We start from the raw sequence: 14,052 nt of genomic DNA on the forward strand, positions 1-14,052 counted from the left end.
GCTGCAGGCAGCTGGGCCAGCTCAGCATCCCAGCAGCAGCTCCCGTGGGCCCCATGGCACAGCCAGCATGGCACAGCTCCTACCTGGACCTTCAAAACCAAGTGCCACCAGCCCTGCCACCCACCCTGCCTCTCCTACTGCTGCTATGTCCACATCCCACCCTTCCTGAGGGATGCAGGGATGGGAGAGACCATTCAGTGCACACAGTGCCCACTCTGACCCCATTTCTTTGTGGAAGGCCTTGTCAAGGGGAAGGGGCAGCCCCAGGGCATTCACCATGCCTGGAAGTGTTCAAAACCCACATGGATGTGGCACCTGGGGACTTGGGTTAGTGATGAACACGGGGGTGGTGTTTGATGGACTCGATAACTTTAAAGGGCTTTTCCAACCTCAACAATTCCATGACTGTGATCAGCAGCTGGACAAGTTAATCCCACATCCAGGTCAGTGCACTCGTGCCACGCTCACCTTCAGGGGCTCCCAGACCAGGAAGGATGCCAGGAAGCTGAATATCCCTGAGATGAGCCACATGAGGGCCACGCTGGAGGAGAAGCCCACCCCGATCCACACGGAGACGCCCGCGGCGGTGGCCAGGAGCAGGAGGCTGATGCCATGAGCCAGCAGGGAGCACCAGGGAGGGAGCAGCCGCTTCCTGAACGTCTGGTCTGCAACTGGGGGCAGCAGGAGGAGCAGGGAGAGCAGGGTGAACATCACTGCCAAGGTCCCCGTGGGCACAGGAGGGGCTGGGCTCAGCGCTCATCCCAGCAGAGAGCTGCCCCCAGCCCTGGGAGAGTTTGGAGGGACCATCCCACACATTTCTACCACTGGTGGCTGCAGAGGGTGCAAGGAGCAGAGCAGAGGCTCCCCAGGGGACACTGCAGGGACTGTCACAGCACAAGTGCTGGTCCAGGCCTTATTGAGATCCAGGCTCCAAGAGAAGTTGGCAGGAGCAGTGATATCCCGGGCAGGGAGCAGCCCTTCCTAAGGCTCCTTTTCTGTTTTATTTCCCATTTTCCCCACAGTGTTGTAGTGTGGGATGGGCCCTGTCCCCTCACACCCCAGGGGCACACCCTGGTACCTGTCCAGGTGGACTTGGCTGATCTGCTCACTTCCCTGGGAGGAGGTGCCACGCTCTGCCCTTTGTCGTTCAGCCTCTGCATCATGACAGTCTCCACCTTCTCTCCAAACACGCTGGACCTGCCAGGCACAGGGGGAGCCTGCTGAGAGCTGTGCCACTGCTGGCCCTGTGCTGAGCAGGCTGGCACCAAGGGAGGTGAATTCCAGTGCCAGCACCAGGGCTGGGACATCACACACGTCCCCAGGGCACAGACACTGCTGTGTGTCTCATGGACACGGCCTGGCAGTCCCTCCCCTCCCTTGGCTGGCCACTCTGCAGTGGCTGGGGGGCTGCCAGCCCTGGGGTGCTGGTCAGGGTGCCCAGCAGGGTGTCCTGGGCTTGGTAACACTACAGAGATTTGGGTAGAATCCCCTTCTCCCTCCCATCAGTGCCATGAAGTGAGTTCTCATCCCAGCACTTTGCCCAAAAACTGCTGGAGACACAGCTGTGGCTTTAGGGGAGGTTCCAGGTGGCTCCTGGAAGGGACAGAGTGACCCGTGAAAGCATCCCAAAGCCAGCCCAGCTCAGCTGGGTGTGAGGGAGGCTCTGGCCCCGAGGCACTCTGCTCCCCAAACACTCACAGGCCTGAGATCAGATCTGTTTCTGCCCTCATGTACGGCCCCAGGTCCTGGGAGATGCCACTGGCTCCGTCTGCCAGGATCTGCCGGATCAGATCCTCATCTGGGAAAGAGAGAGCACAGACAGTTGGCAGGAGCTCAGCTCCCAGCACCAGCCCAGGGCACGGCTCAGCCACCTCCTGGAACTGGGGAGGAGGAGGAGGAGGGTCACAGCCATGTCCTTCCCCCTGGGACAGCCCTCCCCTGCTCCTCCAGCTCCTGTCCATCCCAGCCTGGCCACAGAGCTGGGCAGAGAACTGCTGGTTCAGAAGGCCAAGTTCTCCTTCCCCAGCCATTTCCAGAGCCTCAGGGACACCCTGTGGCTTTGAACCAGCGAGGAAGCGCTGGCTGCTTGCAGCATTCCCATGGGAACACACCTCTCCTGGCTCCCACTCTGCTGCCCATCAGGATTTCTGTTTTTCCAGACTGAAAGCAGACACAACCCTCCTGCCCTGCCCTCCAGAGTGCAGCCCGTGCTGATGGCAGCAGCTCTGCCCAACCAGGGGGGCTCACCTGAGGCTGAGAAGTAGCGGGGCTGTCCCTGGTGGATCCCAAGGGACAAGGTGTCCTCCTCGGGGGCCAGCGGGGCCTCCAGCCCCAGGTGGCGGCTGGCCCGGCCTCTCTTCAGCTTCTGGATGGTGTTGCCCATGATGGAGGGGTCACTCAGCAGGTCTGGCCAGCTGAGCAGGGCCTCGCTGGAGGGCCAGGGCACCAGGCTGGGGGAAACAGAACGGGGGGGTCAGGAATGAGGGGAGAGGAGAAAAGGAACCTTGTGGGAATCAGCTGTGGGAGCCAAGGCCAGCAAAGCACAGACTGCAGGGCTGCCTGCTCCATCTCCAGGACCCCACTCACCTCTTGGAGTCCTCCAGGAACAGATCTGTTTTGGTTTGCTCAGAGAAGGCCTGCGGGGAACAGGGAAGATTCAGGAGCAGGACACAGGTCTGAGCCTGGTTAAAGCAGTGGGCTGGGAACTCGGGGGTCACTGAGCTGCTCTCAGCCCGAGCCCACACCTCCAGGAGCCTGCCCAGCCGTGGGGAGGGGAGCACTTACCTCTGCCTGGATCCCAGGGAAGGTGGGGAAGGAGCTGTCCAGGATTGAGGAGTCCAGGTAGTTGTCGATCTCCAGGGACTGCTGGTCTGAGTGAGTCACTGTGTGGCTGATGGAGACCTGCAGGGCACACAGGAGGGACAGAGGTGACACTGCCACTGAGACCAGCCACATGCCATCCTCCTCTGCCTCCCAGACACCTGTAGCCACACGTGCCACAACCAGGGCCACCCAGGCTGTCCCAGCTACAAGCCCCCGAGCCAGAAAGCATTTCCTGTGTGCTCTCAGCATCATCAGCCACATTAGCTGCTCATCAGTCCCCAAGCAGCTGGCTGCAATACTTAATGGGGCTGCTAATTGTGCTTAACTAGTCGGTAAATCCCCAGCTAATCCCTGCCCAGCTGCCTCAGCTGAGCTTTGCCCAGGGCAGACATCAGAGAGGCTCCACTGAGCAGCTCCCGGGCTCCTGCCTCGGGCATTTGGGTGCCTGTCACACACTCTGAAATCCTGGAGGAGGAAGTGCCTAAACAGCTTCTAAAATCTGCTTTTGGTGCCTGGGCACTGACAGAGGCTCAGTGATCTGAGCTCAGGGAGAGGGGCAGAGGCCAGGGAAGGGTCTGGCCCTGGTGCAGCACAACAGGCAAGTGCAGAGCCCAGCTGGAGGAGAGAGGTCCAAGGAAAGGCAGAATTCAGCCCTCCAAAAGCAAACCTGGTGCCTCCCACCCCTCTGAGCAGCCTGCAACCATCCCCCCTCCTTACCTTGCCACGAGCCATCCGGAAGAGAAAGAGAATGACCAGGTAGAGAGGGTACACCACCACGCTGGACACCAGGCCAACAGCCACCGTGTCCACACTGACAGGGAGCAGGCTGGAGACGGCCACGTTGCTGCAGGGAGGCAAGAGGGAGCACAGAAAGTGTCAGCAGCAGCATTTGGGGGTGGCCAGGCAAGCAAGCAGGAGACAAAAGCGCACAACCAGGAATTCCAGATGTGCAGAGAAGGAAATGGGCCTGAAAACCAAAATCAGGCTGGTTTTGGTCATCCATCGTCCATGTTCTGGTCCCAGAGTCCTTAGAATGGGAGGGCACACCCAAGCAAGGAAGCTCTTCCCAGCAGATGGAAGATGTGTCCTGCCCCAAAGGGACAGGCAAGAGGGCCCTGAGCAGGGTGGGACTGGCTGGGGACACACCTGAGGTGGACACTGCCCACCACACCAAACACACCTGAGCTGGACACTGCCCACCACGCCATGCACACCTGAGGGGGACACTGCCCACCACGCCAAACACACCTGAGGTGGACACTGCCCACCACGCCAAACACACCTGAGGTGGACACTGCCCACCACGCCATGCACACCTGAGGGGGACACTGCCCACCACGCCAAACACACCTGAGCTGGACACTGCCCACCACACCAAACACACCTGAGCTGGACACTGCCCACCATGCCATGCACACCTGAGGTGGACACTGCCCACCACGCCAAACACACCTGAGCTGGACACTGCCCACCACGCCATGCACACCTGAGGTGGACACTGCCCACCACGCCAAACACACCTGAGGTGGACACTGCCCACCACGCCATGCACACACCTGAGGTGGACACTGCCCACCACGCCAAACACACCTGAGCTGGACACTGCCCACCACGCCATGCACACACCTGAGGTGGACACTGCCCACCACGCCAAACACACCTGAGATAGACACTGCCCACCACGCCATGCACACCTGAGGGGGACACTGCCCACCACGCCATGCACACCTGAGGGGGACACTGCCCACCACACCATGCACACACCTGAGGTGGACACTGCCCACCACGCCATGCACACACCTGAGCTGGACACTGCCCACCACGCCAAACACACCTGAGGTGGACACTGCCCACCACGCCAAACACACCTGAGGTGGACACTGCCCACCACGCCATGCACACACCTGAGGTGGACACTGCCCACCACGCCATGCACACACCTGAGGTGGACACTGCCCACCACGCCATGCACACACCTGAGGTGGACACTGCCCACCACGCCGTACCACACGGCGTTGGCGCAGAGGAAGAGGAAGATGAGGAGGCAGCAGCAGGTGGCCCTCTGGACGCGGGTGAAGCGGGAGCGGGGCGGGCGGTCCCACAGGGACAGCCACACGTGCTTCTCAAAGAAGCCACGCTGCAGCTCCGCCACGAAGATCCGCCAGAAGCTCCTCAGCTCGCTCTCGCCTGGGGACAAAGGGACACACTCAGGGTGGCTGAGCCGGCCACATCCACCCCAGAAACTCCAGAGTACCCACACTCCATCCACAGGGGCCCTCCCCACGCAGTGCTCCAGGTCTGAGGATGAGGGGTTGGAAAAGCTGCCCAGCAGAAAAGGATCTGGGGGTGCCGGGCTGAACATGAGCCCAGCTGTGTCCAGGGGGGCAAGAGGCCAATGGCACCTGGTGCATTCCCCAGGGCAGTGCCTGCCCCTTGTGCAGGGCACCGCGGAGGAACCTCCAGTCCTGGGGTCAGTTCTGGGAACCTCACAAGAAGAAAGACTTGGAGGGGCTGGAGCGTGTCCAGAGATGGGAACAGAGCTGGGGAAGGGGCTGGAGCACCAGGAGTGGCTGAGGGAGCTGGGAAAGGGGCTTAGCCTGGAGAAAAGGAGGGGCCCAGGCCCCAGGGGTGAGAAGGAGCCAGGGGATGTGGGGCACTCACTGGCAGCAAACACCTCCCTCTCCACCAGGCCATCGTTGTCCTCGCTCTCCACCGAGAGCCAGTCGTTCACCAGGAAGAAATAGCTCTTGCTGCTCTGCAGGTCCCGCACGATGACGTGCTGCAGGTACCACGCGGGGCTCAGGCCTGAGTGGGGGGACACAAAGGAATTATTTCATGGCACACACTCCCTGAGTGAGCCCGTGACACAGAGGGGCCACATGAGCACTGTCAGTGGGACAGTGACACGACTGTCATCAGTGGGCACTGCACAGCACCCATGAGTAAAGTATGGCACAGCCACCTCACCCCGAGGTGACATTACAGTCACAGTGCTCAGCACACTGCATCCCCTGCCTGGGGTGGCACCTGGCCTGTCTGTGAGGAGTCCCCCCACAGTGTCCCCCTGACCAGCAGTCACCAGGGGCCAGCTCCCCCTGCGCAGGCCCCTCCATGCCCCACCTTTGTTGTCGTGCCAGATGCGGATGCGCCAGACGCTGCCCAGGCTGCGCTCCGTGGCGATCTGGAACACGTCCAGGCTGTTGCGGTGGAAGGCGTTGTCCCCATCCAGGTGTCTGTGGCCACTCTTGTTGTCCACCCCGTAGAGGGCGATGCCCACGTGGGCCGTGGTACCTGCAGGGAAGGAAGGGGCTCCCTCAGGGACGCCCACCTGAGGTGCAGCTGTTCCCCAGCCCTGCCTGTGACAGCTCTATCTACAAACCCAGCCCACGAAGAGAAGCCAAACTTTGTGCCTGCCTGCTGTTGGGAAGGATTCAGAACAAAGTGAGGATCCTCGAGGACAGCAAAAGGAGCCATCCAAAGGGCCAGCTGGGCAGGAGAGGGTCACAAGTGAGGAACAACCTCTGCCTCTGCAACCAAAGCCCAGTAAGGAAGGCAGGATAGGGGGATTTCTCTCCTGGGTGGTTCCTTCCAGCAGCAATTGCTTGTCCCACCACAACAGCCAGTGGGGGAGCAGCCTGGGCTAGTGGAAGGTGTCCCTGCCCATGTCAGGAGTTTGGAACCAGAAGGTTTTTGACGAACCTTCCAACCCAAACCATTCTCTTGACCTGCCCCATCATCACACAATAAAACCCGGGAATGCTGTGGGAAGCCCTGGACTGAAGCTGCAGCTGAGCTCTGGGCCCTGCGGGGAGCATTCAGGGCGTGACATGCTGAGGTGGGACCTCAGGTGGGCTATGGGTGTCCCCCTGGGAAGCAGGCATGGGAGCAGGCTGTGGGCTCACCTGAGCCTCTGCCCCAGCCAGTTTTCACCAGGATCTCGTATTTGTACATCCCGTTCTTGCCGCAGAAGGGGATCACCCCCACGCGGCTCATGTCGATCATGTCCAGCTTGTGCACGATCAGCGCGGCCACCGAGTAGGTGACAAAGCACACAGCACACGTTAGCAGCACGATGTAGTTCAGCCCTGGGCCTGGAGCCTGCAGAAGAGAAAAGTGTTGAAAGGCAAGCCCAGGAGGATCCCATTCCCATTCCCTGCCTCCCTCCTGGCCACGGCCCCGCTCACAGCCGCGACCCCGCAGAGCCGGCAGCAGCAGCTGCCAGGAGCTCCCTGCTCCTGCTCACGTCACAGGGACACAGCCAGGAAGAGCTGGATGCCCCTGGGAAGCAGGGAGCAGCTGGCAGGTGCAGCTCCCTGGGATCAAACAGTGCTGGGTGACAGCTGGGAGGAACCTTTGGCATCTCCCTAGGAGAGGAACACAGTGCGAGGTGTCTGGGCCAGGGACTAAAGCCATCTGCAAAGGTTTGTTTCCAGCCAGGATTCCCAACCAGGGGACACAGCTTCCCATGAGCTGTGCCCATCTGCACCTCCCAAAGGCTCCCAGATGCCTGTGCTGGTGCCAGCTTGGACATGAAACTGACAGGAGCCTATGGCTTTGCTCCAGGGGACAACAACCTGTCCTATGTGTGATGGCACTGCACAGCCTCTGCTTTGTTGTACTCACGGGAAAGATGAACTGAACAGAGTTTGGGGGCACAAACAGGCTGGCCCCAAAGGCTGTGAGGTGCTGGGTCAAGCACACGGCCTGGTCTGGCCTGGTCTCCTCCAGGGGGACAATTCCTTCTGTCTTCCAGCGCTTCTCCTGCTCGCTGAAGTACTGGCACAGGGACGTGTACAGCCCCAGGGTCACCTCCACTGCCGACCAGCTGAAGTGGTTGGTGATGTTCAGGTAGTATTTCTGGATGGGGTCATCCGTTCTGGGGAAGGGAAAGAACAAGGAGATGACTCCCCTGCCTCCTGAAGGGACACCAGCCCCATTCTGGTGGGGCTGTGCCCATGGAAAGCTTTCAGCCACAGGGGCAGGGATGCACTCAGAAAGGAGGAAAAGCCCAATGAACGTTGTGTAATTTACACCCTTTGGCTGTGCAGGTACTCAGGGGCTCCACAGACCACCTGAGCACCTCTCACATGCATCCACAGCACAGCCTGAGGCTGACAGGGAGGCTTCCCTTACCTGGGTGAGGTGAAGAAGGTGTAGAGCTTGTGGTCACTTCCAGCCAGGGCGTCCAGGCTGATTCTCTTGGAGGCAGAGCAGTTGTGCTCGTTGGGCTCGGGCTCATGATGGAGATAGGCCATGACAAAGGGCTCGGGCTCACTGGCCAGATAATGCTCTGTGGGGAGGGGAAGGAACAGAAAGGGCTTTAAAAACCCCTGGCAGGCTCAACCACAGGTCTGCTGTCAGCACTGGGGCTCAGGGAAGAAGGAATGCAGAGAGCTGTGGGAGATGCTTCTCCAGACTGTGCTCCCTCAGTGTACACCCTCAGTGTCCCTGAGTACTGGATACCACTGGGCCTGCCTGGGAGAGGGACTGGGCAATGCCTTCCAGGGCTAATGTGGCTCAACAGAAGGGCTGGGAAAAGCAAAAGGCTTCTCAGGGCCAGAATCCACAAACAAGAATGACACTGGGCATGGAAATTGTCCAGGACAGCCAGAACCTCAACCATGCAGTGTGACCTGCTGCTGCCACCCAGCATCCCCTCCCACACTGGTTATCCCCCACAGCCAGCCCTCCTCTCCCACAGGAAGGACTAACAAAGAGATGGATTTGTCTGCCCTACCATTGAGGACTCTGTAGGTGAGCTGAAAGTGCAGTCCTGCTTCCCTGTTGTTGCTCTCCATGACCACAATCAGGTTCACAGACGTTCTTGCCTCGATGACTTCAGTGCCAGCCACGAGATTTTCGGGCTCTGTGCTGTTTGAGACCATGACAGTGATGGCTTTTTCAGAGTCCAGGCTCCCGATGGGGATCTGCACCCCGTTGTGTGTCTGGAACTCCATGGAGGCCACCTTGGTGGACACGGTGTAGTTGCTGATGTAGCCAAAAGGGAAGGGATTGGAGTCCACTTGGAACATGACTTGGATGACATCCGTCAGGTTGGAAAGGGTGGAGTTGAAGGCCTGGGGGATGGAGAACTGGCAGTTTGGTGTGTTTTCGTAGCAAAGCAGGTTAAAGGGGTCAGACCTCTTGCCTGTGGCCTTAATTTCTCCTCCCACCAGCTCGAGGGGCTCTTCGTTCAGCACCCGGGATTTCATGAGGATTCGCATCAGGCTGGAAGACAGGTTGTAGGCTTTGGGAGCCAGCAGCAAATTGTGGGAATCAGCCAGCAGCTCCTGGGGCTTGGATTCTTGTGAAACTGTATTGACAAGGTGGATCAGGTCACCTGCCAGGAGAGAAATGAAGAGGAAGTGGTAAACAGCCTGGATAACAGCTGCAGTCAGGAGAGCACCTGACACCTTTCCAAAGCAATCAGACAAGGTTTTCCTTGCTGTCTTCTCACTGCTCCTCTGCACATGACCTTCCCCACTGGAGTGTTCACAGCCCAGAGCTAAATGCAAAGCTGTCAGCAGTTCCTGCAGCCTCTCTAATTTACCAGGTTTGGTGAGGAATACTTAATCACAACACACTTGATTTCCCTCCTGTGTAGTGAAGAGAACCACGGCTCAGGAAACAGGGAGGGAACGGATAAAACAAACATATGTTCCCAAGCTTTTGCACTATGAAGTGCACAACACTCAGAAAGGAGTGCAGAGGTAACAAGGGGTGCAGAGAAGGTGTCTCTGCCTCCCCCAGGTCACCCAGGTGGGAATTTCCACACAGTGCTCCCAGATGCCCCAGTGAGGTTTGACAGCCTCCTTGGACTCCAACCAAGAAGACAGGCATCTGGAAGCCATAGCTGTTACTCATTGTTTACTAAAAAGAGAATCCCCTGGAGTATTAGTGAGCTTATTAGGAGTATTAGTGGGTTATATTAACAACTGTCAGATGGAAATGTCCACAGAGCAGCTGCCAAAGCCAGGAAAACCCTGGGAAAAGCGCAGGGAGCAGAGAGGGCTGGGATGCCACACTCCAAATGGCAGATGCGACTTCCTAAAAATTTGGGCCAAAGCCCAGATGGCAGAGGAGGGAGCCTGAAAGTTCCCCTCAGCCTTCTCCTGCCCCTGGGCCTGTCCCCTGTCCCCACCCAGAGGACAAGGGTCACCTGTGATGTTGAGGATGTTGTCGGCGATGCCGGTCGGTGTCACCGTGCCCTGGGTGGTCTCCCCCTGCAGAATGGTCATCATGGTCTCCAGCTTGTTCAGGGTCCTTGTCAGGCATGACTTGCACACCAGCTCCTTGCTCACCACCTGCAAAGGGACCAGGGTCTGACAGAGCAGGAGCAGCCCAGGGAGAGCCCAGCTGGCTCTGTCCTCTGGAGACCTTTTCCCTCTGGAAGTGGCCCCGGGGAGGGCCAGCAGAGGCTGCCCTGCTCACCCTGACAGTGTGAGCAACCTGCTGGTGGCCCCAAACTCTTCCATCTGCCTCCCATGACATTCCAAAGTGCCAGTGTACAGGCAGGCAGAGGATGCCTGGAAGAGGATGCTTTTGGGTTGGGAAAAGGCGTAAAGGGAGGAAATGGTTGCCCAGAGAAGCTGTGGCTGCTCCATCCCTGGAATTGTTCAAGACCAGATTGGACAGGGCTTGGAGCAACCCAATCCTTCCAACCCAAGCCATTGCAGGATTCTGTGATTCTGAATTCATGTTCCATGGTGTGCACCCATAAGGACCAGGCACACCTCCCCTCTGGGACCACACACAGCAACCAAGCAGGAGGAGCTGGATGGGATCCTCCATCCCCTCCATGACCTCCAATGGAAGCAGCATTGAGCCCCAACCGAATCCATTTCGGTGTCCAAATCCTCCTGAAGGCTGTGGGAGGAATCCTGCCACTCAGGCATGATGGATGTCCCTCCCTCTGCTCCCAGATGTGTCCAAGAAACAGAATGTTCCAGCCATGGCCTGGAGCTTCCCGCACTCTCCAGGGCTGCATGGGAGGGACTGAGGAACACATGGAAGCTGTTACAACCCCCTTCCTCGCTCTTATTCATCTTTTTTCTTTTAATCATCACAGGATTCAGCCGTGATTCACCATATGTTTCGGTGAAGAATCAAAACGGCATCTGCAGGTCTTGAATTCCCCCTTTTCTGCTTTATTTGTAAGCTCTGAGAAGGCAGGATTCTGTGTGAATTGGAGTCAGGAATCAGGGAGGTGGGGAAGACACTGGGTTAATGGGGAGGAACCACCCAAGGGCAGCTCAGGGAAGAGAATTGACCAAAAAATCCAAGATTCTTTTTTTATCCCTCCAGGAGAAACTAACTCTGATTTTTCTTCTCCCTTGTAGGTAAAATCAAAACTGTACCAGCCCTGATGGACACTTGTGCAGGAAAGGAATGTGTGAACTCCACTTGTCTCAGCCACCTGGGAAATTCTGGAGTACTGTTTTCCTAAGCTTTTCATTCCAGCCCAGAGCACAAAGTAATCCTGGAATGTCAGCTTTCCCCGTGGAATAAAAATTCTATTTCTAGACCTAAGCTCCCACAGCAAAACCAAGTCACGAGGCAGGAGGAGGTGGGAGAGACAGAAACAAACTGCTCCAGCATGGAATGGGATGTGCTCAGCCCCAAACCCCTGGGCAGAGGGGCACAGAAAGAAGGGATTGCTGAGGTTTGCAGGTTCAGAGCTGGGGAAGGAGCAGCTCAGGACTCTGTGGGTGGGATGCAGTGCCTGCCCACCACTGACCTGGCTGCAAGGGAGGCAATGCCAGCGCCAAGGAACCTGACCAGTCCCCAGAGCAAAGATTATGGAGGGAGGAGGAGCCAGAGCAGCCTGGCTGAGCACCAAAGCCCAAGTGCTTCACCTAACTCTGCTCTCTTCCCTCCTAAACCCACCAGGCACCAGCCCCAGCACTGGGAATGGGGGCTGCCAACTGCCAGGATCTCAGTGCTTCCAGAGAGCAGCAGAGCAAAGCAGAGAGGGGTTTCTCATCTTGTAGGGCAGAAACAGGGCTGGGAGGAGCATCACACCTGGGCACTGGCCCCTGGCCCAAAGCAGCTCCACTTGTGTTACTCCTGATGGGAGCCCAGCCTGTCCTCACAGATTCTGTGACTCCCCCAGCAATTTATTCCAATGTATCTGGAGCCCCTCTGCTCTAGCAGAGCTGGGAGTGTCCAGCCTGGAAAAGAGAAGTGCCTCAAGGCTCCAGGAGAGCTGGAGAGGGACTGGGGACAAGGGATGGAGGGCCAGAACAATGGGGAATGGCTTTCAGCTGAAAGAGGGTAGATCAGATTGGATTTTGGGCAGGAACTGTTCCCTGGGAGGGTGGGCAGGCCCTGGCACAGGGTGCCCAGAGCAGCTGTGGCTGCCCCTGGATCCCTGGCAGTGCCCAGGGCCAGGTTGGACATTGGGGCTTGGAGCAGCCTGGGACAGTGGAAGGTGTCCCTGCCCATGACAGGGGGTGGCACTGGATGACCTTTAAGATCCTTTCCAAGCCAAACCATTCCATGGTTCCCCAATTCTCCAGCTTGTGGAGGCCTCTCCTGCAGCTGCCAACCAGAGGAGCAGCACAGAGCTGGCAGGGGCCGAGCTGGCAGCACCCAGGAGCTCAGCACAGAAACCCTGGCGGGGTGGGCAGCGACACCTGCCCCTCTGTGCGTGGACAGAGGCAGGTGAGCAGAGCAGGCAGCGAGGACCTGCAGGCCATACCGTGCACTGGGCCAGGGCAGCTGAGATCTGCTGGATGTCATCCACCGTGTTCACCTTCAGCGCGTTCAGCGTCTCCGTGATGGTGTTGCGGGTCCAGGTGCGGAGCTCCAGCTCCTGCCCAGCCTCGGGCTCCAGCAGCACGGATCGCTCGTACTGGGGGGGTGGGAAACACCACAGGAGGAGTTGAGGAGGGTGGAGTGGGAATAACACAGTGAGGAGTGGTTCCAGAGGCTGCTGAGCTGAGCTGGAGTCGCCCGTTCCCTGCACTCCACAGCTCCTGCCTCTGCTTCTCCCCAGGGGGATCTAATGAGCTGGTTTTCCAGCAGAACTTCCTCAATGTCACTTCTGCTCTCCAAGCAATTATCTTAACAGCCTGGCACTCAGCAGCTAACTAGTACCTGGAGTGCAGTGCTTATCCAGCTAAGGAGGGTGCCTGTGCCCAGGGGGATCATCCCTGCCTGGCTTCCAGGTGTGCAGCAGCCTCTTCCTGGGCAGGGAAACAGGAATACAGCCCCGAATTCCTGCCCTGCCTATAGAGATTGTTGTACAAAATCTGGCCCAAAAATTCTCCTGGTGATTGCAAGGACTTCTGGAGGCCCCTCTGGGGCAGAACGAGCTGTGTTACCTCATTTAAGATGGTGATGAGGGCCAGGGAGTACTCAATGACCTGCTGAGGGTCCCCTTGTTTCACCAAGCCCTGGAGCACGGTGTCAGTCTGATTGTAGAGCCAGTGGGAGAGGCTGGGGAAGCCCTCGGGGAGGCCGATTTCCATGGAGCTGCAAGGAAAGAGGGATCTGGGTGAAGTGCAGGCTGGGCTGGGAAGGGACAGGAGGGGAGGCAGGTGGGTGACCCACAAAGGCAGCACTGCTGCTGCTGCCCTGGTGCCCCATCTGCATGAGAAACACCACGGACCTGCATCCTGGCTCCTCTCTGGCCCAGCCCTGGGACTCCACGATCCCAGGAGCCTTTTCCCACTTTACAATTCCATGATTCTATGAAAGCAGTTAGCTCCTGGGATAACCTCCCCGTCGAGCATCGATCCACAAAGATTCTGCATGTGCACTTCTGCTGAGCCTCCCCTCCCTCTCCTGCCAACAGCCTCTTCCAGGAGGCAATCCCTTCACCCAGGACAGGGATCCCAGCCACGAGCCTGGGACTGGGGAGCCGAGGCTGGGCACGGGGCTGAGCCCAGCCCAGCCTGCCAGCGGCCTCTTACCGATTGATGGCCACCACGGTGGCTCCCAGCTGGTCCTGCACCAGCACGGCCACGGAGACCTGGAAGCCGCTCTCGTGGAAGCCGGGGGGCAGGAAGGCGCCGTGCTCGGCCCGGCTGCCCTTGTAGACGCACAGCTCCTGCCAGTGGCCGGGCCGGCGGCGCGAGGCCAGCAGGGTGAACACCAGCGGCCCCTCCGCGTCCTCCGTGTCCCGCCAGCCTGCAAGGGAAGCCCAGAGCGCTCTGACAGGGCCGTGGGGAGCTGCAGACACCGCCCCAGAGGAGCTGGCACTGCCCCTGCTCCTGCCCGTGCTCA

At 58.8% G+C, this 14,052-nt stretch overlaps 1 protein-coding gene across 1 annotated transcript in view; it reads right to left on the minus strand.

Moving 5' to 3' along the window:
• Window positions 1-14,052, minus strand: part of PKD1 (polycystin 1, transient receptor potential channel interacting) — a 78,448-nt gene that overhangs the window by 7,742 nt on the left and 56,654 nt on the right. Inside the window, exons 19-36 of the mRNA XM_050980023.1 lie at window positions 13,740-13,956; window positions 13,149-13,299; window positions 12,524-12,676; window positions 9,983-10,127; window positions 8,561-9,163; window positions 7,957-8,113; window positions 7,447-7,699; window positions 6,726-6,921; window positions 5,944-6,114; window positions 5,485-5,628; window positions 4,800-5,010; window positions 3,541-3,667; window positions 2,785-2,901; window positions 2,587-2,636; window positions 2,248-2,450; window positions 1,699-1,798; window positions 1,079-1,197; window positions 469-671 (exon numbers count right to left, since the gene is read on the minus strand). Coding sequence (XP_050835980.1) covers window positions 469-671; window positions 1,079-1,197; window positions 1,699-1,798; window positions 2,248-2,450; window positions 2,587-2,636; window positions 2,785-2,901; window positions 3,541-3,667; window positions 4,800-5,010; window positions 5,485-5,628; window positions 5,944-6,114; window positions 6,726-6,921; window positions 7,447-7,699; window positions 7,957-8,113; window positions 8,561-9,163; window positions 9,983-10,127; window positions 12,524-12,676; window positions 13,149-13,299; window positions 13,740-13,956 — 3,320 coding nt within the window. The remainder of the gene's footprint in view (window positions 1-468; window positions 672-1,078; window positions 1,198-1,698; window positions 1,799-2,247; window positions 2,451-2,586; window positions 2,637-2,784; window positions 2,902-3,540; window positions 3,668-4,799; window positions 5,011-5,484; window positions 5,629-5,943; window positions 6,115-6,725; window positions 6,922-7,446; window positions 7,700-7,956; window positions 8,114-8,560; window positions 9,164-9,982; window positions 10,128-12,523; window positions 12,677-13,148; window positions 13,300-13,739; window positions 13,957-14,052) is intronic.

Source organism: Serinus canaria, chromosome 14 (genome assembly GCF_022539315.1).
Source record: "Serinus canaria isolate serCan28SL12 chromosome 14, serCan2020, whole genome shotgun sequence".
Classification (NCBI taxonomy): domain Eukaryota; kingdom Metazoa; phylum Chordata; class Aves; order Passeriformes; family Fringillidae; genus Serinus; species Serinus canaria.